The sequence below is a fragment of the Lithobates pipiens genome, unplaced genomic scaffold (assembly GCF_037356315.1).
Source record: "Lithobates pipiens isolate NorthernLeopardFrog02 unplaced genomic scaffold, aLitPip1_a1.2 Scaffold_13, whole genome shotgun sequence".
In the NCBI taxonomy this organism is placed as follows: Eukaryota; Metazoa; Chordata; class Amphibia; order Anura; family Ranidae; genus Lithobates; species Lithobates pipiens.
Genome location: NW_027507718.1, coordinates 488807357 through 488835123, shown reverse-complemented (window position 1 = coordinate 488835123; position 27767 = coordinate 488807357). Strand labels below are relative to the sequence as shown.

Below are 27767 nucleotides of genomic sequence, written 5' to 3'. Positions count from 1 at the left end.
CAATCAAAGTCAGTCAGCCAGTCAGGGCAGAGAGGGGGCTGGGCAAGGTTAGGTGTCTGAATGGATACATGGAGCTCTGACTCGGCTTGGGTGCCCCCTGTAGCAAACTGCTGGCTGAGGGGGCACTCAAAGGAAGGAGGGGTTAGGAGGAGCAAAGAGGCACCCAAGAAGAGGAGAATCCACGCTGCTCTGTGCAAAACCCACTGCACACGGGAGGTAAGTATTTCATGTTTGTTATTTTTTTAAAAAAGAGCCTTTACGATCACTTCTTACAATTCTAGCTCTTCCTGGACTCAAAATTCTGGCAATGAATGACTCTCTAATCGCAATGCCTAAAGGTTTATTATGGCCCCTGAGGGTGTCTGTTATACAGTGAGAAGAGGTGGTTGGCCATTTTCTATGTACTTACTGATGACAGGTTTGTTCTAAATCTTCCTGTCTCATAAAGTGGTAGCTCACATAGTACAAACATGGCAGACAAAACACAATTTCAAAAGTATGCTTTTGTTTAATTTGGAATTGAAGACAATATGTTGGGGTCATAGTCTCCAGTATAGCTTCACTTCTCTATATGATCCAGGGATCACCTTCCATTTCATTCTAGGTGGATAACTGTAAGATGAAGATCCTTAGATTGAGGAAGTATATACAGATTTCATGCATACTAATACACATGCACACATGCAGAAGGTATTTGTACAGCTCCGTATCACTGTGTGTTCGGGTGTTCTATGTGCTTTATGTAGTAATAGTCATCTTCATTCGGTATTTCAAAGTTGGTAATTTTAAGAACGACATCAGGTATAGATACAGTTCTACTGAATCGGTCTGGAACTGCGGTATTTTGGCGATAGGCGTGATATATAATTAAAGGAGGAGATTGTTCCGGTTTCTGATGGTTCCAGGGTAAGGCATGGAATTTTGGATTTGCATAATTTACAGCTTTACGGGTTCTACAGGAGAGGGAGACTGTCCCTCTTAGTGATGTAGGGATGACATTTGGAGTCTTAGCCATTCTAATCTGTCCAAGGGATCCTAAAAAAAAAAAAAAACATTATATTATTTTCTTTACCTGACAAATAATAAATACATACATAACGGAGGTACATACTTCTACTATTGAGTCAGTTGAAGTTTTATATCATTTCACAATACCTCATATGTAAAGACAAAACATACAGATCAGATACAATGAAAGCATCTTGAGATTTTTGGATTGCCACACGCAGATTGTTGGCTTTTAAGATTAACAGATCGTTTTCTTTTTTTATCTCCAGTAATGAGGACGGTTTATGTAAAGCAGAATAATATGCAAAATGATGGGACTTCCTTTGGTAATGTAAAGAGAGGGACCATGGTACAGAGCTGGTAGGAATTATACTGTGTGTAATAAAGTGATACACAATGTTATTAGAAAAATCCAATAAATCAAACATTTCATCAAAAAAATAAGTGCTGCCTTCATGTGACATTTCTCCATTCTATACACTGACTTTCTTTCCACTCCTTCATACCCTATAAAGTAACTGACCACCTAATATAGTTCTCTTGTACTTTGTAGACAGAGAACTGTCCCACCTAATGGTAGTCATACATGCTTCAGTTTTATTATCCGATCAATGTGTGATTCAACATCAACTATTAAATCGCCATGACTTCCCTTCTGAGCGATTTTGGTTACTTTCACACTGCTTCTTTGCAAAAATGTGGCAAAAACATCGTTTTTTTTACTGCATCTTTGTCGCATTTCTGGTGTATTTTGCACCTGTGAAAAAAGGATATGAGACTCAAAAACGCACCAAAAATGTGCATTTTGGATGCATTTTTTACATAATTGTAATGCGTCAATTGGGATAATTGGAAATGCAACAGACCTGAAACTGACCAGTGTGAAGAGTTCCATAGGATTTAATGGTCATGCGTTTTTCTTCCCCGTTTTCTTCCAGATGATCAGTGTGAAAGCACTGATCAGAAGCAATTAAGCTGAGTCGATTGCTTGGGGAGGAAAATTTGTCCCGAAAACTCTCAGAACATTTGTTTGTCATTTGAAAGATTTTTTTTTTTTTTGCTTTTAACATTTGATTTTGAAATGAATGAACTTTACTGAACAAAAAACACATACCAGAGAACATACAACTAGAACCTACAAGGCCCCGTTGCAAGGAACCATGAAGGGCCCGCCTGGCATCTGGTCCCAGGGCCTTTACCAATAATCCTGGGGTCTTTTACTCCCAGTGGGGGCCCCTTGATTATGATCCTGCAGTAGGACCACTTCCTGACGTCTTGGACAGGGTTGCCACCTTTTCTTCAAGCCAAACCCAAAGACTTTAGCAGCACACAGCAAATTATTTTTTTGTAGTGTACATTATACATATATTTTGTGATCAAATAACCATTCTAATTGTATTTATTTAATCACAAGGGTCCCCCCCCCACATCAGAGTCCACGGAGTTCTGCTTTACATCTGAATATGCAGTTTACCATTTACATCTGAACTTGCACGGTTCCTTTACCCTGTAAGGTGGGACTGTGTAGACTCTGATATAAGGGAGAACTCTGGGGACTTTGATTTAAGGAAGAACAGTGAGAACTCTGATGTAAGGGGGAACACTGCAGACTCTGATATATATGGGGATCTCTGGTAAATGGAGAATCCACGTACATCATCATTCCCAGCATTCCCCTTTAATCAGGGTTCCCAGAACCCCTGTTGCTTCAGAGTCTTCAGAATTTCCACTTGCACTATAAGGGCATGTGCAAAGCGATCGGAGAACCCATTGTTCTATGTGGGGAGGTGGATGTAAACAGCTGTGTCCATTTACACCTGCCTGCATCCGATCCAATGAAACAGATAGATGGGGATCAATTCACCATCCGTCTAGTGGATTGGATGACAGGCAGGCCTGCCCATAAAGAACAGTGAGCTGTGCCCGTGTCCGCTCTGCACAAGTGGAGAAGACACGCACCTATCATCTGCCTGCTCGGCGAAGATCAGTGGAGAGATCTCCCGCTGAGCAGGCATATCCGATTGGCAGAGTCCGGCCATGTGAAAGGACCCTAAGGAGGAGCTCTGTGGATTGTAATGTAAAGGGGAACACTGATGTAAGGGGTACTCTGGGAATCCTGATGTAAGGGGGTCTCTACTCACCAAAGCCCCCACTTACATCAGAGTCCCCCTTTACATTACAGTCCACAGAGCTCTCCCTTACATTAGTGTGCTCACAGACTGGCGAGATAAGAGCGGATGGGAGGGACGCTTCACTCACCATAAATGGAGTCTTGGGCCCTGGAGTGGTCAGCAAGCAAGGCCTACTAGCCTGTGCTATACATACACATAGCATGGCAGAGCATGCTGAGGATTGTAGTGCACCACACCAGGGAAACCCCAGCAGGATGCTGTGTTGTTAGAGGAGCTCTGGAGGTGACAATGCACTCTCTTCAGTCCCCTCAATGTCTGACCCACCTGTGTGTTGCCTTCTTTTCAATCACTAAGAAGCTGAATTATGAAGGAAGGCTGTCCCGGAGAGCTGTGGATCCCTTGTGGAGGGAGTGCATGCTGGCCTTTCCTGCACTAGATGATTTTCCCTTTGCGAGGCATTGAGCTACCAGGGATTGGCATGTGAGTGAGGCCACAGGGACACATAGGAGGGGGCGAGATGATATACTTTTAATTGCACTGGAAGTGCATTTGGAAATGCAGTCGCTGTAAATCTGAGGGGTAGATCTGAAATGAGCGGAAGCTCTGCTGATTTTATTATCCAATCATATGCAAGCTAAAATGCAATTTTTTTATTTTCTTTGCATGCCCCCCCCCCCCTCGGATCTACAGTAACTGCACTTCCAAGTACACTTTTAGTGCAATTTCAAGTGCACTTTGCACTTGTAGTTTGCACTTGTAGTGCAAAGTGGATTTGCCTTTAGTAAATAACCCCCTCTGTGCTCATAACTGCGGCCAGAAACCCTGGAGCCACTTCCCAGGCTTTTCGGCCTCCCCCACAGTAGTGGAACTCCAGGGCTCAGTCACAACTACAACTGCTACGACCCTGGTAGTTCCACCACTGCCACATGCTGAACACTGTTACCATTCTAGAAACTTTTCTCAACCTGCTTCTTCGAATTTTCTTGTCACTGTGGTCGAAAATGAATATCTATTTGACCCAAGTAATGATTAGAAAAACAAACAAACTTTTTTAGAACCTGCTTTTCCTATTTTTCATTTGAAATTCTGGCAAAATTACCAGTTCAAAAAAGAAAAAACAAAACTTGAAATAAACTAAAATTATTGGTGAGCTGCAATGTATTACATTTTTTTTTTGGGGGGGGGTGGGTTAGATATGTATTGTAAAATCTCACTTTTGATCATAAATACAGGATGGGCCTGGTAAACGCTAAACTTTTTTTCTAATTTTCCAAAATTGGACACAAATAAATATTAAAGTCCATGTATGCTTTAGTCTTTGCTTTTATATTTGACATTCCCTGCAACTAAGTCATTTGGTTAGGAAGACATACCTAGAGAAAAGAGCAGGAAAAGTAGGAAGAATCCCGCAGACATTTCCATTTTAGCACCCTCCTGTGAAAATAAATAATATAGCAGAAAACTGAAATTCGGTATAACATTATTAAATGACAGAGCTGACATACAGCAGACATATGGGAGTAAACCACTCATCTGCAATCTATCTTCTTCTTTGATGCTATTCATGGTAGCCCTTCAGCACCTGGTTAATACCTTTGCATCTGAAAATCTGCTGCATTATATACTTTTTGCAAGCATCTTTACAGGCATAAGTTACCTAAACTGAAGCAGGTTAGAAAAGCTAAATATTGTTTTAAAACATTTGAGACTTCACCAGCAAACAAAAATCGAAAATTTAAATTAAACGTTGTCACTGGCTTCATCTCTTGCGTTGGTATTGACCTTGTAAAGTTGTCTGCAGAACATTTTATGGAAATAGCAACTTTGAGCTGAGTGTTTATCCGCAATCCTTATTAGTGTTTGGCAGTCCCTGTCATTCAGTTTCGGTGTTTGCCCATCATTTGGTGGCTCTAATGAAGGCTTGTCATGCTTTGTGTATGCAGTCACTCCCATGGACACTATTGCTTTTGAAAAAAAATAACTTTTGACTAAATTAAAATTTTTAATACATAAGCTCTATATATGAACAATTATTATTGTTTTTTTTTTGTTTTGTTTTGTTTTTTTCATTGTAGCCTACACAAATGAAATTAAGCTTGCCATGTGAGTCTGAAGAGCAAAATGTCTGAAAAAAATGTAATTTACTTGATAGACATATCAACTGACTGTAGTGGGGATGTTGCAAAATGTTATTGTAAATAATATAGAATGCAGAATTTGAACTTACAGTATTATGGTATGGTATTTTGAAAGTTGAAATTTCTTCATCACAGAAGAATGCACTAAATAAACTCTTTAGACAATCAGAAGGCTCTCAAAGCTCTCTCTTTTTGCAAACATCGACCTGATCTATATTTTTCTGTCTCCACCATCCTAACAATGGTGGTGTTCTTGTTTGAGGCTGACCAGAATGATTTTGAAAACATGGAGTTTGCTGTAAAATTATTGACTACTAAAATTTTGCTAAACTAAAAATTTAGTTTCTCTCATTAAGCTGCTTAGGCACATTTATTTCCAAAAACAACTGCTCTTCTATATTAGATTAAAAACATATCAAAACATAACATGCCAAACCAACATCAAAATAATAAATTCCATTAATAAAATATTCACTTAAATAACATGCATAATGTTCTTCGTTATAAACTAATGTCATTAATCAATCAGTAAGTGCTGTATAGTCCTCCTATGTTACCTATGTGACTCTTAGCCCTTGTACACACGGTCGGAGATTCCGACGGAATGTTTCCTATCGCACCGTTTTGTCTGATATCCCGACTGTGTGTGGTCTGCATCGGACTGTGTCTGTCGGAATATCCGACGGACCAACTTTTCCAACTTGCCAGTAAAATTTTTCGACAAAATGCTCCGATCGGACATACTCCAATCATGTGTAGCCTACTCCGACGGACAAAGTGCCACGCATGCTCAGATCAAATTTGTAGACCAAAGCTATTGGCTACTAGCCTGAACGTAGTCCCGTCGTAACGAAATAACGCCATCACGTTATGTACAATCTGAGTTTCCGACAACTGAGTCCGACCGTGTGTATGCAACATCACTTCCGGACCTCTTCCGGAATTATTTTGGTTGTCAGAATCTCCGACCGCGTGGACGGGGCAAAGTATTCGTGCTGATATATAAACATGCCAAACATGTTATTCATAACCTAATTAATTCATGCAAATTGATTGATTAATGTGCAATCCTTATATTTCACTTGTGATTGTTCCACCAACAAATGGAATATAGAACATTATATTTTTTGCCATGAGTTTTTGGAAAATGCTAAAAAATATTGTTTTATCTTTTTTTCAGACAAACTTGTGACTTTAATGAGATACAGTATATCTCAAACATGCTTTTGGTATACATGGAATTACACCCCAAAACACATTCTGCTACTTCTCCTGAGTATGGGGATACCATATGTGTGAGACTTTTTGGCAGCCTAGCCACATACCCAAAATCCAATGACCACCTTCAGGCTTTTAAGGGTATTGAATTTCCTGACTACCTATCACATTTTTGGAGGCCCTAAAATGCCAAGACAGTAGAAACACCCCCAAATGACCCCGTTTTAGAAAGGTGACACACCAAGGTATTTGTTGATAGGCACATTGATTCTTTTGAAGATGTTATTTTTGCCACAAATCTTTGGAAAAATTATAAAAAAAAAGAAATTTTTTTTTTTCTTGATCATACATCACGGGACATACATCATATTTTGACTCCCAAGATGATATGGTACCCGGGCCTCGTCAGCCGAAGAAACAAGGTTTTGCCTGCAAGTCCTCTCCTATTGGAAGACTGGGCTCTGGGAAAACCAGACTTGGTGTACTATTTACAAAGTGGCACAAAAGTTTCTGGCAGAGTCTTTTACAAGGTCCAGGTAAGAGATTCCTCTGAGAAGGAACCCAAAAAATCCTGTGGTTGTGAGCCGTGCACAGGAGACACAGGAGCTGTGGGCAGTAAGCATTCGGTATATGTCACTGAAGACTCCCTTAAGGCTACATTGGAGGGTTTTGAAGGGAGAATCATGAATTTTATTTCAGCTTCCCTAAAAGATAGCAGAAAAAGGGGTAGATCCCCTCCCTCTGCTGAGATTCCTCTTTCAGATGACACCTCCTACAATGAGGAGAGATCCCTATCTTGGGACAGGGATCATGAGCAGTTGGATGAGTCAGAAGAAGAGGAGAGAGTCCCCTCCTTCCAGGCACTCAGAAAACAGTCCAATATTATACTGAGTTGGTGCGTACCACATTCAGAATGCCCGCTGCTGAGGTCGCCACATCCTCTGTTTCTTCCCTGGGGGTCAGGAAAATCCCACAGACTGCCTTTTCCTTTCCAATTCATCCCTTAATGGATAAATTGTTGTATGAGGATTGGGGACATCCCGATAAACTGTTTGCTCCTCCTAAAAGGTTTTCTATGCTTTATCTTCTGGAGGAAAGTTTCACCAAGAAATGGGGGGTCCCATCTGTCGATGCGGCTGTTTCTTGTGTCAATAGAAACCTGACCTGTCCTTTTGGATAATGCTCAGGTATTTAAGGATCCAACTGATAAGAAGCTGGAAACATTATTGAAAGCCTCCTTTTCCATGACTGGCACTGTAGTGCAACCTACAATCGCAGCTTTGAGGTTGTGTCAGTTCCTCAAGGAACAGGTTAAGCAGATGCTTGGCTATCTTCCCAGTGAGGAAGTGGAGGATTATGCATAAATACTGCAAATTCTGTGTTTTATGATTGATGCGATTTTGGATTCTATCCAACAAGCATCTTGTTTGTCTCTCCTGTTGGTACACATGCGAAGGGCCCTATGGCTAAAAAATTGGGCAGCTGAGCTATCATGCAAGAAGCATTTGATTGGGTTCCCGTTTAAGGGGGAACGTTTATTTGGAGAAGAATTAGACAAGTTTGTCCAAAAAGTTTCAGGGGGTAAATCTACTCTCCTTCCAATCAAAAAAAGCAAACGACCATCATTTAGGCGTTCTTTTTCTGCCCAAAAGCTTCCTTGTGAAGGGGCACCCCGGCTTAGCCGAGTGGGGGGAAGGCTCCTGCAGTTTGCAGAAGCCTGGCGGGAAGGGATCCGGGACAAGTGGGTAACCTCCTCGCTATCTCTGGGCTACAAGCTAGAGTTTCAGGAGATTCCACCTTCTCGCTTCCTAAGGTCAAGGATCCCCAGGGATCCAGTAAAGCAAAGACCACTATTTCTGGCCTTAGATCACTTACTATTCCAGGGGGTGATAGTGGAAGTGGACCCAAAAGAACAGGGTTCAGGCTTTTACTCGAATCTCTTCACCATTCCAAAGCCAAATGGAGGTGTCAGACCTATCCTGGATCTGAAGGATCTCAACCTGTTTTTACGCATCCGGTCCTTCTGAATGCAGTCAATACGCTCTGTTGTCTCCTCCCTGCAAAGGGGAGAGTTTATGGCATCAATAGATATCAAGGATGCATATCTTCATGTGCCAATTTTTTCCGCACACCAAAAGTATCTAAGGTTCGCGGTAAATCTGCGCCATTTTCAATTTGTGGCCTTGCCGTTTGGTCTCGCTCCTCGAGTCTTCACAAGGATTCTAGACCCTCTCTTGGCAAACCTAAGAGCTCAGGGTATAACCGTGATGGCTTATCTAGACGATTTACTTCTCATAGAGAAAACAGTAGCGCTCCTGAACCACAGTGTTACCAGAACGCTAGAACACCTGGAAAGCCTAGGTTGGATTATAAACCTAGAAAAGTCGTCCCTACAGCCTGCTACCAGGTTGGAGTATCTGGGCATGGTCATCGACACCGCTCAGGGCGGGGTGTTTTTACCAAGGCCAAAAGCCTTGGCTATAGGGGGTCTGGTGCGCCTAATTCTGGGCAGAAGATCTTCCCCCATTCGGTTGTGTATGAGACTGTTAGGGAAAATGGTCGCCTCCTTCGAGGCCGTTCCATTCGCCCAGTTCCACTCAAGGCCTCTGCAAAGATGCATCCTTGCGGCTTGGAACAGGAAGCCCCAGGCCTTGGATCTTCCTATGTGTCTATCCCCAGGGACACGCAAGAGTCTCGTTCGGTGGTTACAAACCAAGAATCTGCTGAAAGGCAAAACTTTTCTTCCTCTTCCATGGAAGATTATAACTACAGATGCCAGCCTGACAGGCTGGGGAGCAGTGTTGGAGGAGACATGCTCGCAGGGGAAATGGTCTGCGATCGAGAAGCTATTGCCCATAAATGTTTTGGAGATCCGGGCAGTTTATATGGCTCTCATAAACTGGTCTTACAGACTACGGGGTCTCCCTGTTCGGGTTCAGTCCGACAATGCCACAGCAGTGGCCTATATCAATCACCAGGGTGGCACCAGAAGTCTGGTTGCACAAAAAGAGGTGAATCGCATACTTGCTTGGGCAGAAAGGCATGTTCCATGCCTTTCTGCAGTCTTCATTCCAGGAGTGGAAAATTGGCAGACGGATTTTCTGAGCCGCCAGCAGTTGTGCCCAAGAGAATGGGCTCTGCACCCTGACGTGTTTCGGAACATATGTCACAAGTGGGGCACTCCAGACGTAGATCTGTTTGCGTCCAGATTCAACAGAAAGCTGGACAAGTTTGTGTCAAGGACGAGATGCACTTGCTCAGGGGTCAGATGCTCTGACAGTTCCCTGGGATCAGTACAATCTAATTTATGCCTTCCCACCGTACCCGCCTGTCACGATTTCTGGGAAGAGTCAAGAGGGAAACAAAGTCGGTTCTTTTGGTAGCCCCGGCTTGGCCCAGGTGACCTTGGTACGCAGAGATCGTGAAGTTGGCAGTAGGCAGGCCGTGGATCCTCCCTCTCCGGCCAGATCTACTCTCACGGGGTTCAATTTATCATCCTGCTTTACACAGTCTGAGTTTAACGGTTTGGCTGCTGAGACCCACATTCTGAGGGATCGTGGGCATTCAGGGTCAGTCCTTTCTCCTTTGGTCAATGCCAGAAAGCCGGCCTCCAGGCTTATTTACTACAAAATCTGGAAGGCATATGTTTCCTGGTGTGAACCCAGTTGATGGCATCCTAGAAAGTATGTCACTAGTAGGATCTTGGCTTTCCTCCAGTCAGGCCTAGAAATGAATTTGGCCGTAAGCACTATCAAGGTGCAGATTTCGGCCTTGTCAGTGTTTTTCCAGAAGCCACTTGCATCACATTCCCTTGTGCGGGCTTTCATTCAGGGGGCTATGCGGATAAGGCCGCCAGTCAAACCACCACATTTTTTTGGGGAAAAAAAAACAGTTTTGTGCTTAAAAAAAAAAGAAAAAAAAAAAAGAAAAAAAAAAAAGGTGTAGTTAGCCCATTTTTTTTTTTTTACATAATGTGAAAGATGAAGTTCTGCCAAGTAAACAGATATCTAAAATGTCACCCTTCAAAATTTAACACGCTCATGGAATGCCGCCAAACTTCAGTACTTAAAAATTCCCATAAGTGAAGCTTTAACATTTTTTACTGGTTACCTGTTTTGAGTTAAAGAGGTCTAGGGCTAGAATTAACGCTCTCACTTTAACGTTTGCAGCGATACCTCACATGTGTGGTTTGAACACAGTTTTCATATGTGGGTGGGACATATACATGTGTTCGCTTCTGCATGCGAGCACACGGGGACAGGGGCGCTTAAATTATTTAATTTTTTTGTTCTTTATTGTTAAATCACTTTTATTCCTATTACAAGGAATGTAAACATCCCTTGTAATAAGAATATGGCATTCCTATTTGGTCCTCTTTACAGTGAGATATGGGGTCAATAAGACCCCAAATCTCACTTCTAGGCTGGGAAGCCTGAAATAAAAAAAATTTAAAAAACGATTCCCACTTCCTACACGAGTCAACACCGTTTGTTCGAATGCAGAGGCCGGGAGTGACATCATATCATTGCCCCAGCCTCTAAACCAGGGATATGCAATTAGTGGACCTCCAGCTGTTGCAAAATCACAAGTCCCATCATGCCTCTTGCTCTGGGTGTCATGCTTGTAGCTGTCAGAGTCTTGCTATGCCTCATGGGAATTGTAATTCTGCAACAGCTGGAGGTCCGCTAATTGCATATCCCTGCTCTAAACGATCATAGATCGGCTATGATCATTCTTATGGTGTAGGGAATCGCCAGCTGAAAAAGCAGATATCTGAATGATGCTTGTAGCTGCAGACATCATTCAGATATATCCGCTCAAAGTCAAGGACGTCATATGACAGCCGGCGGGCAGTGGCTAGAGAAGCCCCTCACAATGTGTATTTTGCATGTTTATTTTTGTGCATAACTTTGCATTTCTCAGTACTGAACTTCATCTGCCATCTAGGTCTACCACTATATCATTAATAAACAAATTGAACAGCATTTGTCCAAGACAGAACCCTAAGGCACAACCTTTACAACTTTAGATCATTCAGAGAATGGGTCATTTAGCACTACCCTTCCTACCCATATACATACAATTTCATCAACGCTAACTGACCCCATTTGATGGATTAACCACTTGCCGCCCGCACATTGTCAAATGACGGGATTTTGAGCTGCTGCGCACCCCTGGGGGCACCCATCGTGGCGATTGTTGTTTCGGGGTGTCAGTCTGACACCCCGCAACTACGATCTCGGTACAGAGTCTCCAACGGAGACTCTTTACCACGTGATTAGCCGTGTCCAATCACGGCTGATCACAGTGTAAATAGGAAGAGCCAGTGATTGGCTTTTCCTCACTCGTGTCTGTCAGACACGAGTAGAGGAGAGCCGATCGTCTGATTTTTTTTTACCAAAAATATGTAGAATACATATCGGCCTAAATGAAGGAAAACAATTTATATATATATATATTTTTGGGGGATTTTTATTATAGCAAAAAGTAAAAAATATTTATAGTGCAAAAAATAAAAACCGCAGAGGCGATCAAATACCACCAAAAGAGGGCTCTATTTGTGGGGGGAAAAAAAGGGACGTAAATTTTGTACAACTTCACATGACCAAGCAATTGTCAGTTAAAGCGACGCAGTGTCGAATCGCAAAAAGTGCTCTGGTCAGGAAGGGGATAAAATCCTCCAGGGCATGAAGTTGGTAAACAAATATATCTGCTTTTGTAAGATCATTTAGGACTCTGCCTCTTCTGACTCTGCTCCCTTGCTGGAAGCTCTAACATGAGGAAGCAAAGCACAGTCTATACCAAGATGGTTGCCTCCATGCAGAGACACTGCATAACAAGGCATGGTAAATCAGTAATGAGGCAAATATTAGCTGCTGGGAAACCACAGGAAAAACTGGTGACTAGATTTTTATTTTTTTTGGCAAAGCTTTTAGAGTTCAGTTCCATACCTCCCAACTTTTTGAGATGGGAATGAGGGACACCTATCAGCAAAAGCATGCAGGCATAGGACACACCCCTTGCCACGCCCCCTTAAAGGAGAATTGTACAAAAAAAATTTTTTTTACCACTATTCATTTATATTGGCTTTTGAAATTTACAAATGCAGCAATCAGGTGAAAGGTTTGGTGCTAGAAAACACTTTTTGATGGATAAAAAGTACTTTTTTTATATACCTCTACATAGATCAGACCAAAATGAGGGACAAATGAGGAGGAATGAGGAACAGAGGGACATTGCTCCAAATCAGGGACAGTCCCTCGAAATCAGGGTCAGTTGGGAGCTATGCGATTCCTCCTGAAAGCTCAATTGTCAACAAAATGCATGTAGAACAATCATTTGCAGATCATGCATGGACAGCTGCCAGATAATGCCTTTTAGTCTTATTGTTTATAGAGGATAAGCATAATTTACCCATGCCCTTCTTTCAAATTTTAAGCCTGGCACAACAATTAACAAGGTAATTTGGGGGTGTGAAATTTTCTCTTTTTCCTGCATAAAAAATAAAAACATAATACTCTACCTGTACATCATTATATGAATGTCCGGAGGTTTGCAGAAAATATTTTTTTACGGTTTTGTATTCTTCAGATGTTGTGTCCACAGGTATCACCTGAAAATGTTCTATCCCAGGGTTTGTCCAGGTTGGTGGATATGTAATTATCACTGTTATAAAGAAATAAACAAAAATTTAATATTCAGGAAACTGCAGGGAATGCTTAACATCCAATCAGTCAAAAAGAATCTCCTTGGCATACAACTTGCTAACCACACCTGTCGACCAGCCGTCCCCCTCAATCAAGTTCTGGTCTTCACTCACAGACACTCCGCCTTCACCTAAACTATGGCATCAAACTTTAACCTAACCCCTACGCATTTCATATTCTATCTCCCACTGGGAATCCCCACAAAAGCTTTTTCACGAGTGGTATTTTACTTCAACCAGGCTGGTTGTAATTTATTCCTTGGATTTCACCACAATGCTGGAGAGGTTGTAATGAATTGGGAACCCTACGCCATATCTGGTGGGACTGCCCTAGTATCAAAAAATATTGGCAAGAAGTATCTATCTTAATTTCTACTAAATGCAATATTGTCCTCCCACTGAACCCATTGGATCTTCATCTGGGATTGTTGATTACCACTTCAGCTGGACAGTCCATGGTACTGGTAACTCATAATCTCAACTTTGTGGGAACAGTTTGGGGATGGCCACTTCCTGTTCCAACATAAATGTGCACCAGTGCACAAAGCAAGGTCCATAAAGGACATGGATCAAACAAATGTCTTCCCCCTGGATTTGGACTTTAACGGTATATATAAGAATTATATTAAGTTAGAAAAAGTGTTTATCAGAACACATAATTAAAAAAGATAATACAAAATGTATTAAAAAACAACTGAAGGTGCTACAACGGTAGCAGGATAGCGATATAGAGGATCTCCTCTATCTCACCATCCTATTACAGTTGTAGCACCTTCAGTTTGTTGTAATGTACACTCCGTGTTATCTTTTTTAATTATGTGTTCTAATAGACAATTTTTCTACCTCATCATGATTGATATATATACCTAAGTGCAGTTAAAGAGGAAGTAAACCCTGATGAGTTTACTTCCTCTTTGATTCACTGCAAAGGTAAAGCATAATGGACTACTGTGCATTGCATAGTAGTCCATTATGTGTCACTTACCTGACACAGGAGCCAGCGAAGTCTCCGCTGTCCCCTGTAGTTCCGAGCGTCCATCTTCTTCGTCTCGCTGCTCCGGCGCTGCGATTACGTCATTCCCACGCATGCGCACGTGCTGTAGACAGCGGTGGCTGTCTTCAAGTAAATATCTCCTAAACTGTATAGGTTTAGGAGATATTTCTTGGACCTACAGGTAAGCCTTAATCTAGGCTTACCTGTAGGTCAAAGTGGTTTGTAAGGGTTTACAACCACTTTAAAGTTAGTGCTTCTAACTTAGGATGTTGGCACTATGAAGTAATCACTGATACCTCCTATAAGGACATGGATGAGCGAGTTTGGGGTGGAGGAACTTGACTGAAGTTCCTTTTACAGAAGAACTTTCCTATATAGCAAGACGTAGTTCATCACCAGTTTACAAGCCAATGGTCTGTTAAGGCTATATTTGCATCTTTGCATGCTTGTTTATTGCTGTGTTAACCACTTGCCACAAACATACTGCAAGTGGGCAGCAGGTGCAGGCACAGCAACGTACATGTACATTGCTAGCTTACTTCCAGGTTTGGGGCGTGCATGCTCATACTCCCTGTTGATCCGTGTTGTAACTGGACACAGCATGAGTTTGTCAGCAGGTTTCAGCCTATGATTGATTTCAGCTAAAACCTGTTGATTCGCTGTGTCCAGTGTCCAATCACAGCACAGAGTTCTGTGTTTACAAACAGAACAGTAATCTGGCTGTTTTTTCTGCTGAAAAGCAGGGAGAAAAAGTTGCCAGATTGGTTAGTAAAAGCAGCACACATTACACTTGTTAGGTACACAGTTAACCCCTTAAATGCTCCTAGATGTTAACCTTTTCTCAGCCAGTGTCATTAGTACAGTATTATCACTGATCACTGTATTAATGTCAATGTCAGTGAGTTACTGTCCCTCCCAGCCAGTTTTTGTTAGTGACAGATTGCTTCCCACAGTATAAGTTACTGATCACCACCATTAGTGGCTTAGCTATGGGGATGTGTCCCACCCCCAGGTGACACCAGGTGCAGACTGGCATCTGCGCCGCATTGAGAGGGCGTCACAGTTCCCCCCTCCTCCCCGACTGGGATCTCCTAAGCTCCATACGTGTGTGTGTGTGGGGGGGGGGGGGAGTGAGGCAGTGACAGACAGGGTGCCTGGAGTCATCCAACCTTCCCACGTGCCGCAATCAAATTTCTTTCCCCGCCGGCTGCACTCACTGCAGACTGGATTATTAGCCACCTCCTCCTCGGCTCTAACATTTCATGTGCACAGACCAGGAGAAAGTGCAGAGGAGGAGGAACACCACGCCACAGCATCCACCGGGGGGGGGGGGGAATTGGCAGGTAACATTTATGCTGCCAGGAGTGATTTTAGGGAGGAGGTGGGGCGGTTAGAGGAGGTTATGGGCTGGGGGTGCTTTGTTTTGGGTTAGAAAGGACTTGTGCTAGATGAGGGGGGGGGGCAGATTTGAAGTTTTACCCCCCCAGCACAATTCCTCTCCCCTCCCAAAGCACCCCCTAGCACATATTCTCTAACCCCCGAAACCAAAGATCTCATCCCGGCTCCATCCTTCCTATCCTTCTCCGCGATTCCATCCCGACTCCATCCATTCCCCCAATCCCATCCCAGCTCCATCCATTCCCCCACTCCCATCCCAGCTCCATCCATTCCACGCTCCCATCCCGGCTCCATTCTCCTCCTCCCCCGATCCCATCTCCATCCGTTCCCTCGATCTCATCCCCTTCCAGCTCCATCCATCACCCTTATCCCATCCCGCTCCAGCCATCACCCCAATCCCATCCGGGGGGGTGACACCATGTTTTACAGCAGCAGGTGACAAACCCAGTGACGCCACTGACCGCCATTACCAGTTTAGCATCTATAGCTAAAAACAACAATATGTATACACCTTAAAAAAGTAAAGTACTAGTGCGCACAACCTCTCTAAATTAACTAATTCCTAATAAATGGCTAATTAACTAAAAAAAACACAAGGAAGCTGCCAACACAAATAATGCTCTCAACACTTTTTAAAAAGATGTATATAAAAGTGTGCGGCGCTACCTTAAAATACCAAACTATATGAACAAAACAAAACAAGCAGAAGACAAAATAAATGTGCAAATAGCAAAACTCAATGCTAAAAGCACATACACCACAAATGTGTATACTGGCTAAGAAGTGTAAATCACCTATAGCAATAAAGTAAATCACAATCGCATATAATGTGCAAAGAATCGCATAACATGTGCAAAGAATCACAAAATAATACTAAAAAAATATCCTAGAAAATGTACAAACTGCTGTTCCAGTGTTTACAAAATAATAAAAATTAAATACAATATAAAATGTGCAAATCACCTATAACAATGTGATAAATGAAGATCACATACAATGTGCAAAAATCGCAAAATGGTGATAAAAATATAGAAAAAAAACAAAAAAACAAAGTGTCCAAAAATGTTCAAGCTGATGTTCCAGTGCTTAATAAATAAATACAGTATCCAAACATGCTGATAACAACATGCCGTATTCACTCGGAAATAGACGTGTTCCACAAACCACCTTCAGTGCTCCACCAGTGCATCCCCCGTTTCCCCCAGTCTCTCACCTTAATGCTAGACCCCGCAGGGTCAGATACACATGTAGGGGGAATAGATGAAATGGTTCCTTCTCTCTCAGTAATCCTCACAAGATAGTCTCACAGGGTAATCCCACAAGGTAATCCAGTGCCAGTACTGTGCTGATCTCTGTAGGAGTGTCCTCCTCTATAAATGTCCCCGTTATTCTATCCTCCTCCATAGACTGCTGATCATCCCTCACATACCTCTCTTCTTCTTCTGATTTCACCTCAAATTCCATATCGATTGGATCTCCACTCTCCTCTGCTGCCACTTCCAGCAATGTCTCCTTTGTACCTCATGGATCGTCTTCGTCTGCATCGATGCACATTATATGCGATTGTGATTTACTTTATTGCTATAGGTGATTTACACTTCTTAGCCAGTATACACATTTGTGGTGTATGTGCTTTTAGCATTGAGTTTTGCTATTTGCACATTTATTTTGTCTTCTGCTTGTTTTGTTTTGTTCATATCGTTTGGTATTTTAAGGTAGCGCCGCACACTTTTATATACATGTATACACCTTAGTTGGAAATCACAACTTTCACACAAACCAATTAATATACACTTACTGGAATTTTTTTTTAACCAAAGATATGTAGTAAATTACATTTTGGTCTAAATTAGATTTTTTTTATTGGATATGTTTTATAACGGGAAGTAGATTTTTTTTTTATTCACTGTCGTTATTTATCCTAGTATAGCCAGCTCAATACTAGGCCGTACATGCAGTATCTCACAAAAGTGAGTACACCCCTGGCATTTTTAATCTATCTTTTCATGCAACACCACTGAAGAAATGACACCTTGCTACAATGTAAAGTAGTGATTGTACAGCTTGTATAACAACGTAAATTTGCTGTCCCCTCAAAATAACTCAACACACAGCCATTAATGTCTAAACCGCTGGCTATAAAAGTGAGTACACCGCTAAGTGAAAATGTCCAAATTGGGCCCAATTAGCCATTTTCCCTCCCTGGTGTCATGTTACTCGTTAGTGTTACAAGGTCTCGGGTGTGTCAAATTTGGTTCCATCGCTCTCACTCTCATGCTGGTCACTGGAAGTTCAACATGGTTCTCTGAGGATCTGAAAAGAAGAATTGCTGCTCTACATAAAGATGGGCTTGGCTATAGGATTGCCAAGACCCTGAAACTGAGCTGTAGCACGGTGGCCAAGACCATACAGCGGTTTAACAGGACAGGTTCCACTCACAACAGGCCTCACCACGGTTGACCAAAAAAGTTGAGTGTACGTGCTCAGCGTCATATCCAGAGGTTGTCTTTGGGAAATAGACCTATGAGTGCTGCCAGCATTGCTGCAGAAGTTGAAGGGGTGGAGGGGGGTCAGCCTGTCAGTGCTCAGACCATACGCCACACACTGCATCAAATTGGTCTGCATGGCCATCGTCCCCTCTTCTAAAGACGATGCACAAGAAATCCCACAAACAGTTTGCTGAAGACAAGCAGACTAAGGACATGGATTACTGGAACCATGTCCTGTGGTCTGATGAGACCAAGATAAATGTATTTGGATTAGATGGTGCCAAGCGTGTGGCAGCAACCAGGTGAGGAGTACAAAGACAAGTGTGTCTTGCCTCCAATTAGGCATGGTGGTGGGAGTGTCATGGTCTGGCGCTGCATGAGTGCTGCCGGCACTGGGAAGCTACATTTAATTGAGGGAACCATGAATGCCAACATGTACTGTGACATACAGAAGCAGGGCATGATCCCCTCTCTTTCGAGACTGGGCCGCAGGGCAGTATTCCAACATGATAACGACCCCAAACACACCTCCAAGATGACCACTACCTTGCTAAAGAAGCTGAGCGTAAAGGTGATGGACTGGCCAAGCATGTCTGCAGAGCTAAACCCTATTGAGCAACTGTGGGGCATCCTCAAACAGAAGGTGGAGGAGCGCAAGGTCTCTAACATCCACCAGGTCCGTGATGTCGTCATGAAGGAGTGAAAGAGCACTCCAGTGGCAACCTGTGATGCTATGGTGAATGCCACGCCCAAGAGAGTTAAGGCAGTGCTGGAAGATAATGGTGGCCACACAAAATATTGACACTTTGGGCCCAATTTGGACATTTTCACTTAGGGGTGTACTCACTTTTGTTGCCAGCGGTTTAGACATTAATGGCTGTGTGTTGAGTTATTTTGAGGGGACAGCAAATTTACACTGTTATACAAGCTTTACACTCACTACTTTGCTACAATGTAAAGTGTAATTTCTTCAGTATTGTCACATGAAAAGATGGAATTAAATATTTACAAAAATGTGAGGGGTGTACTCACTTTTGTGAGATACTGTATATGTACAGCGGTATTGCGGTGGCTAATAAAAAAAAAGCCTCAAAAGCAAGTAAAAAAAAAAAATATGGCCTGAATCATTTTTGGCAAAAGTGTGCGACAATAAATTTGAGCATTTACATTGGTGTGTAGTAGTGCGAGTGTACCTGCTTACTCTATATCGGCATTGGAATGACATTAGGAATGGATGCCAATGCTCCATAACACACATAGTTTGATGTTTTACATGTGGGTGATGTCCGTGAAAATATGCTAATAGCCAGTGATTAAACTTTATAAACCATGGGGCGTGGCCTAGCGTGGGAGGTGATCAGATGTGTTTCTGTGCAGCTCTGGTATCTCCTACTATTCTGCAGCATCCTGATCAACCATAGATGAAAATCGTCTCTAATTCAAGTCTTCCCAGTTAGGAAAGTTTTCTGCATCCTAGAGTGGCGTTTTGGTGGCTAGCCTCCACTCTTGATCTCTTTGGGGACAGCCAGGATGCCTTCCCGCCACCTTCCCAGACCCCTTGGACGTGTCCCTGAAAGCGACCCCAGAAGAGGATGTCACGGATGACGGCAAGGGGCCTACACTGTTGGAGGTCCTCGGTATCATTGAGGTAAACCACACAGAAGTGTGTCCGGGTCACTGAGACTGAAAAACGGATTAGTGACTTAGAGGACACCATTAACCCCATCCTGACCAAATGCAAGATTGCAACCCTAGAAGCTAAAGATGGATGACTGCGAGAACCGTCTCAGCAGGAATAACCTGCATCTGGTTGGTCTGATCTATGGATGACCGCAAGAACCGTCTCAGCAGGAATAACCTGCGTCTGGTTGGTATGATCTGACCCTGTAGCCTTCCTTGAAAGTTGGCTTGAACAAGAATTTGGCCTCAATCAATTCTCCCCATTTCGTGATTGAGAGGGCCCACCGAGTCCCTGAGCATCCCCTCCCTGAGAGACACCCTCCACGTACAATGGTGATTCATCTCCCTAATTACAGGGATCGCAACTCCATTTTGGGGGCAGCCAGGAAGAAGGGATGTCTCCGGATCAACAACGCTGTGGTGTTCCTGTTTCCCGACTACTCTGTGACAGTCCACAACCAAAGAGCCAATTATAGGCGTGTCAAGCAGAAACTCTGCGAGTGGGATATACAATACTCCATGCTCTTCCCTGCTGCCCTCCGGGTTACCCACCAAGGGAGGGTTTGATTCTTCCACTCCCTGCAAGATGTCCTATCTTGGTGGTAATCACTACCACACCCACCTACCTGATGGATGTCCGCACATTAAGTTGGAAAAGCTGAATCATCTCCCCCCCTTGTCCCCTTATGCTTTTGTTATCCACTACTGAAGATTTGTTAAACGAAAGTTTGGTCGACCATACACATCTCCTGCTGGAGAGTAACTGGCTCAAGCTGCCATGGGACGAGTTACTCTAACTTCCCCTGATTTTTAGTTGAACACTGACCATTTGGTTTTTCTGAAATTCTTTGCTTTCTGTTTCTGGCCATGCACCCCATGCATATTACAAGTTAGGGGTATAAGCCCACTCCCCTTTTTTGGAGCTGGGCAGGGGTAATGCTACCCTTTTTGGATAATGATTATGCTATTGTACATCATTTTGCTGTTGTGTGTATGTTGTATGCGTGGAAGTCCCTCCTGCTCTGGAGGTTTTAATGTCTACACTATGTCTAAGGTAAATATTTGTTTGTGGAATGTCCGCAGACTGAATTCTAAATTTAAAAGAGCATCTGTCTTCAAGGCCCTGAAGCAATATAAACCGCACATCCTGTGTCTCCAGGAGACTCATCTCATAGGTTCTAAGATTTTGGCTCTGAAAAAACATTGGGTGGCCCATAACTACCACTCTTACCTATTCTAAATAGGCCCGTGGGGTTGCAATTCTAATTCATAAAGGGTTACTATTTTCATGTCACCAAGTTATTATGGACCCTAAAGGGGCAGTATATTATCTTATCTGACTATATATTTAATTCCCCTCCTGTTGGTCACAGTATACCTTCCCCTTCTGGTCATGGCTACAGTGTTCTCTGAATTTATTGTACATTGCCTAACTGTCCTATGCTCATCTTGGGGATTTTAACTGTGTTGCAGCCTAAATTAGATTCAAGCCTTTACAATCTAAATTGTTTTGTGTGGGGTGCAATACCTATAGATTTGTAGATTTATGGTGCTGGAAGTATCCCAGACAAGGTGTTCCCCTGCCATTACAGGTCTTATGCTGCCCTCTCCAGAATAGACTATGCACTGACCACGGGTGACCTCTTGCCGTGTGTCCAGTCCATAGCATATCTTTCGCAGACGGTGTCTGATCACTCCATAATAGAGGTGGGTTTGACTTTGGACCACAGACCCTTGTTTCATTCAGATTCCATTTTGAATGACGTGGCCAATTGTTGGTCCTACAATAGTTTCATATTGTAGATTTGACTAGGAAGCAACAATTATATCTCTCTGCTCATATTCATGAGCATGGGGGAAAAAAACAGTAGGCTTCTTGCATATCTTGCCCACACAGACTTTCAGGACAGTTTGATTTCTGAAACTCCCGGATGGGTCAGCTACCTCTGACGCATTGACCATCAACCAAACCTTTGCAGAATTCTATAGCAGGCTCTATGAGGATACAACTTTACCTTTAGAGCAAGCCTTTATGGGTTTCTTTGAATCACTTGACTTTCCAGCACTTAGTAACCCCCAGCAACTTCCCTTAGATAAACCTATCACATTGGAGGAAGTAACTACAGCCATACACCTCTTACCAACCAGTAAAACTTCGGGCCTAGATGGCCTCCCCTCAGAATGGTACCAGGCACACAGAAGACCTGGCTCCTAGGCTCCTTAAGACATTCCAGGACTCTCTTAAAGCAGAGGCCTGCCCAATTTTTTTTTTTTTTTTTAGTCAGCAGCTACAGATACTGCAGCTGCTGACTTTTAAAATAAGGACACTTGCCTGTCCAGGGCGCCCGCAATGTCGGCATCCGAGGCCGAACAGACCCTCGGTCCTCGGATGCTGCTGCTGCCATCTTTGGTAAGGGAATTGGGAAGTGACTTCACTTCCTGGTTCCCTACTGCGTCGCACAGCGCAATCTGAATGGTCCCTGCCGTCTCTGGGACCCGTGTGTCTCCCAGCGGGGGGGGGGGGGGGGAGTGGCGTAGGTCACCGACCACCGCGGTGATCTATGCCCGGAAGTGGGTGCAAATACCTGTATTATACAGGTAGCTACACCCCCTCCCCCCTGAAAGGTGCCAAATGTGACACTGGAGGGGGGGAAGGGTTCTGAAAAGCGGAAGTTCCATTTTTGTGTGGACCTCCGCTTTAAGCAGAGAAACTTCCTAACTATGAATTAAGCACTCATTGTCATAACCAAACCTGGTAAGGATAGTTTGCAATGTGGGTCCTATTGTTCCATATCTCTCCTAAACAATGACGGAAAAATACTAGCAAAGATTCTTGCTCGAATGCCTCGTACACATGATCGGACTTTCCGCCAACAAAACCATGCAATTTTGTTTTCGAAGTGTGTTGGCTCAAACTTGTCTTGCATACACACGGTCACACAACTGTTGGCCAACAATTCGGAACATAGTGGGGTACTAGACGTACTACATGGTTTTTCAGCTCTTTAGCGCCACCCTTTGGGCTCCTTCCGCTAATTTCATGTTAGCAGATGTTGGATGAGTGTTGATTTGCGTTTTTCTTATGGCATTTTTCATTTAACGGTTTTCGGTTCACGCTTTTCATTTCGTGCTTTTCAGTTTGTTTCTGAATGGTCATTCGTCAACCAGACATGTTGCGGAATTGGAGGAGATAACGTGTTTATTATTGGCCTTGGAATTATTGGTTTGACATTTTTTTGGGTTGAATAATGATTTGATTTGGTATATTTTCGGATGCATAGAATGCACTTAGGTTAAAGCAGAGTTCCAGGCTTTTTATGTTTATTACAAGTCAGCAGGTACAAAAAAACTGTAGTTGCTGACTTTTAATAAACAGACACTTACCTGTTCCACGGTCCAGCGATGCGGCCGAACGTAGCGTCGCCCCTCTCCCCCTCCTCTCTGCCAGTGCCTCCATTGCTACTCTGGGCACCCGGCCGTAACAGCTTTCGGCTTCACGGCTGGGCATGCACGACGCAAGCGTGAGTCGCACTGCACTCCCTGAGTGGACAGGTGATCTCCTGGGACCTGTCACGTGTCCCAGGAGATTGCCTAGAGGGAGGGGCCTCCTAAGGCGAAAGGAGGAGTCACCTTGGCGGTCCCTGGACGGAAGGAGGAAGTGGGATAGGAAGTCCTCCTCCTAACGAAGCCCCCACTCCCCCCCAAAAAAATGACATGCCAAATGTGCTTAAAGCGGAAGTTCCATTTTTGGGTGGAACTCTGCTGTAAGTTCTATTGGCAGATAGTATGTCTAATTTTATTTTTTTAATGCTCAATAAAAAAAAAATTGTGGAGAATAATACTTGGCCATGTGTTTTACTGAGTCATCCACTAATGTAACTCAGTCTGAAGGTTGCCTACTCACTAACCAGGGATGGTTCTGTGTGGAACTTTCTGTTACATAGGGGGACCTTGAAAATCTGTCATTGATATGGGGTTGTGTGTGGTGTGGGTTTGAATGTGTGTCTGTATGAATGTTGTTGGGATCTTTCTGTTCCATCACGGACTACCAGCCCGTTGTACATTAATGGCTATATGACTTGGTATAGTCATTAGCACCTTCCGTACCTGTAATGCAAGTCAGTTTCCATTGTACTTTTTGCTGTAAAACCAAAATAAACACCTTTCAAAAAAAAAAAAACTTTATGAACCATTCTCAACTTTAATAACTCCCGATCTGCTTCACAAGTACCTTGTGCCTGAATTACTCTTTTAATTTTCCCTTCACGTTGTTGCTCCTGAAAAATGAAATATATATATATATAAAAGAAAAATTATAATCTTTTTATTTCATCACCTCAGCTACTTTATTAACAAGGAAAGTAAAGTAAAAATGTATTTTCAGACAGAATTTATTTTGGGTCATTGTTGTAGTGTTTAATGTCAAGTGATTTTTTTAGTGCAATGTTCAAATTTTACCCTAATCGGTTTCATCTTTCAAGTTTTGTATTACATATAGAGCTTTGTATATCCTCCCTCTAGTGAAGTGTCCAGCCGTTTGACCTTCCCTGGCACATTGGAAGAAGAGGAATGGTCTTGGGTCAAACAGACAATAAGGATAGTTGATGAGCAGAAATGGTCAGGCAGATCACAAGTTAAAGATCACCGCTATAATGTACCCGAGTACTTTTTTTTGATAAACTGTAATGCATCAATATCTGGTTGGTTGGATGGAGTAGCAATTCTCAATGAATTCTTAAGGTGCTCATCAGATATTTTGGTTTTAATTTTGCCCTTCGTATGCTTCAGCTTTGAAAATAGTTGCTCACAAACATAGGTGCTACCGAAAACTGATGATGTAGGCACCATGTTTTGAAGAAGGGCGTGATCTATATTAGCCCAAAACTGTTACTGTGATGGCCTATACACTTTGGATGTTTTGATATTTTTCATTAAAACACTTTTCGTGCAGAAGTCACTTTTTGTCATATATATATATATATATATATATATATATATATATATATATATATATATTAAAAAAATAATAGCAGAGACCCTATGGAATAAAATGGCAATCGTTGAAATTTTTTATGTCACTTGGTATTTGACCAGATGTTTTTAAAACGCACCTTTTTTGGGAAAAAAAATATCTATTTTAATGAAAACAAAAACAAAAAAAACAAAAACAAACCACACACAATATAAATACCCCAATTTTTTTTATATAATATGAAAGATGATGTTACTCTGAGTAAATAGATACCCAAAATATCATGCTTTAAAATGACGCATGTTTGTGGAACGGCGACAAATTACAGTCCCTTTCATTTTTTTTTTTTTAGCACTTTTATTTCCCTTGCAATCCCTTGTCATCGAAAAAAGGATGACAGGTCCTCTTGATTGATTGATGGATGGGGTCAAAATACCTTTAGAAGCAAAAAAAGATTTTAAAAAATTGTTTATCTCCACCCTGGACTGGAAGTGACATGATGTTGCTTTGGTCCTCCAAGGCCATAGAAGCAGAGACAGTCTAATCTCACTGCCTCTGTAACCAGCCGGCGGCACCGTCGGATCATGTCTCGGGCAAGCCGGTGAAAAACGGTAAGCCCGAGGAGACACCGGTGGGCGGGGGGAATAACATCCCCTCCCACTGCTTTGGAAAGCAATCCAGTGGCTAATGAGCCACTCGGATCACTTTCAAGGAAAAAATAAAAATAAAATTTAAAAATCACTTCAGCCATAACCCTGGTATACCACTGGCAAACTGCAAAATAAATATATATATAAATATACACACATATATATATATATATATATATATATATATATATATATATACACACACACACACACATATATATATATATATATATACACACACACACATATATATATATATATATATATACATACACACGTATTGCAGTTGCCAATTGGTTAGGCAAGTTTACGTGTTGGGCTGCATGCCTATCTAGTTTCAGCATTTTGGCTAGTGGTGCCTTGTGCTTAGAAAGGCACACATAAAATGGTTTTCTTTGCTCCCTGTTCTTTGGTGGTGCTGCAGAGTGAAGAGCTGTGTGTCTGCCAAAACAAGGTGAGCAAAATCTCTCAGTTCTTTTTCTTTAGAAAACAACCACAGCTTGAGTAGAAAAAACTGACCTCTGGCAGTATGCCATGCCAGTGAGAGATCACCGCTTCCACATAGAGAGCAGAGATTCTTCCGTCTTATTTAATGCCTGGTTCAAGGATGAGACTTTTTGCCAGCTTGGAGCAACCATAAAGTGGGAGTAAACTCCCACCTCTGACTTTTACCTATTGGTAAGCCAATAATAAGGCTTACCTATATGTACTTTTAAATATCCCCTAAATGTTTACCGGAGGTCAGAGGCTGCGGGGGGGGGGGGGCAGGAGGTCAGAGGCTAGGGCGGGGACAGGAGGTCAGAGGCTGCGGGGGGGACAGGAGGTCAGAGCCTGCAGGGGGGGGGACAGGAGGTCAGAGGCTGCGGGGGGGGGACAGGAGGTCAGAGGCTGCGGGGGGGGGGGACAGGAGGTCAGAGGCTGCGGGGGGGTGACAGGAGGTCAGAGGCTGCGGGGGGGTGACAGGAGGTCAGAGGATGCGGGTGGGGGGGCAGGAGGTCAGAGGCTGCGGGGGGGGGGGGGAGACAGGAGGTCAGAGGCTGCGGGGGGGGACAGGAGGTCAGAGGCTGCGGGGGGGACAGGAGGTCAGAGGCGGGGGGGGACAGGAGGTCAGAGGCTGCGGGGGGAGGTCAGAGGCTGCGGGGGGAGGTCAGAGGCTGCGGGGGGGGGATGGGAGGTCAGAGGCTGCAGGGGGGATATAGGAAGAGGCACAGCACACACCAGACTGAGTGCTACTGCTTTACTTTTAAAAATGGCACTTCTCTGCGCCATCGTGCCACTGCGCATGCGCCCGCCTTTCCAAAGATTGCAGAGCGTGTACAGGCTCTTTCTGAGCACGGCAAACTTCGGAACAGCGCTGGTGTCTGTGCAGTTGCACGTCGACCCGGCCCTGCAGCCATACTTTTTCTGGCGCCGCTGCCCTCACAGCGGCGGCGGCCCCAGGGGCAGCCAGTCCGGCCCTGAGCAGAGCCAATCCAACTATCAGGGCCCCCCAAACCGGCGGAGCCCTATTCAGCTTGCGTAGTGAGCGTATCTGGCGGATCGTCTCTGCATGGCAGTACAAACCAAACTGCTTTTCCACACAGCAACATTTCAAAACAAGTCTAGACTTTTTCAAGCTACTCAGACCTCTTGCATTCCAGGCATTTATCCCCCCTGGGTTCATACTGCCCCATCATCTGTAAGAGTTTGACAAACTGCTGGCAGCAGGGCTTCACAGAACACCTGTGCCCTCCACCTGTAGCTAAATGCCAGGGTTCCACCCCCCAGTTATTACATGACACTAGACATGTGACATTGTTTTTCGTATTCAAATCTATTTGAATTTACCGAATTCCATTTGAATTGCATTTGAATCAAATCCCATTTGAATTGCATTTGAAATTTGAATGATGGTTACATTCTATTCTGTTTTTTTTCTATTCTATTATTTTTTTCTATTCCATTCAAATTGATTCTATTTGAATAACGGTTATATTCTTTCTATTCTATTTTATTGTCTTTTGAATTCTGTTCTTTTATTTTTTATTGTATTCTTTTTAAAAATGCAAATTCCGTCGGATTTTCCTTTTTCTTATGTTTGGATTTGCTTAAATGCATTACTATTGTAATTCGGAAACTCGGATACATCCAAATTTCCCCCAAAAAAACAAAAAACTAAAAATTTGCCCGAATATCAATTTAGAAGGAAATGAACTGCACATAGATTGATGGTTTACCTGAAATTGCCTGCATTGCGCCTGAAAAACCTTTGGGTAGGTCCTGTAAATGTGCTCTTGAATAACAACTATAGAGATTGGGGAGTAACATTTCTGCTAAGTATTTTAATGTACTTTCCAGGGTAGCCTTAATCGATTCTTTTGGATCAATATGCGTTTAGCCTGA

General features: G+C 43.0%; 1 gene segment (V, D, J or C); it reads right to left on the bottom strand.

The window, feature by feature from the left end:
* Nucleotides 1–488: 488 nt before the first annotated feature.
* LOC143975542 (Ig kappa chain V-I region S107A-like) lies at nt 489–27695 on the bottom strand. The segment is given in 5 exon segments: nt 489–1035; nt 4514–4574; nt 13020–13162; nt 23995–24040; nt 27602–27695. Coding segments are annotated over 2 exon segments (375 nt in total).
* Between the last annotated feature and the right edge of the window lie 72 nt (nt 27696–27767).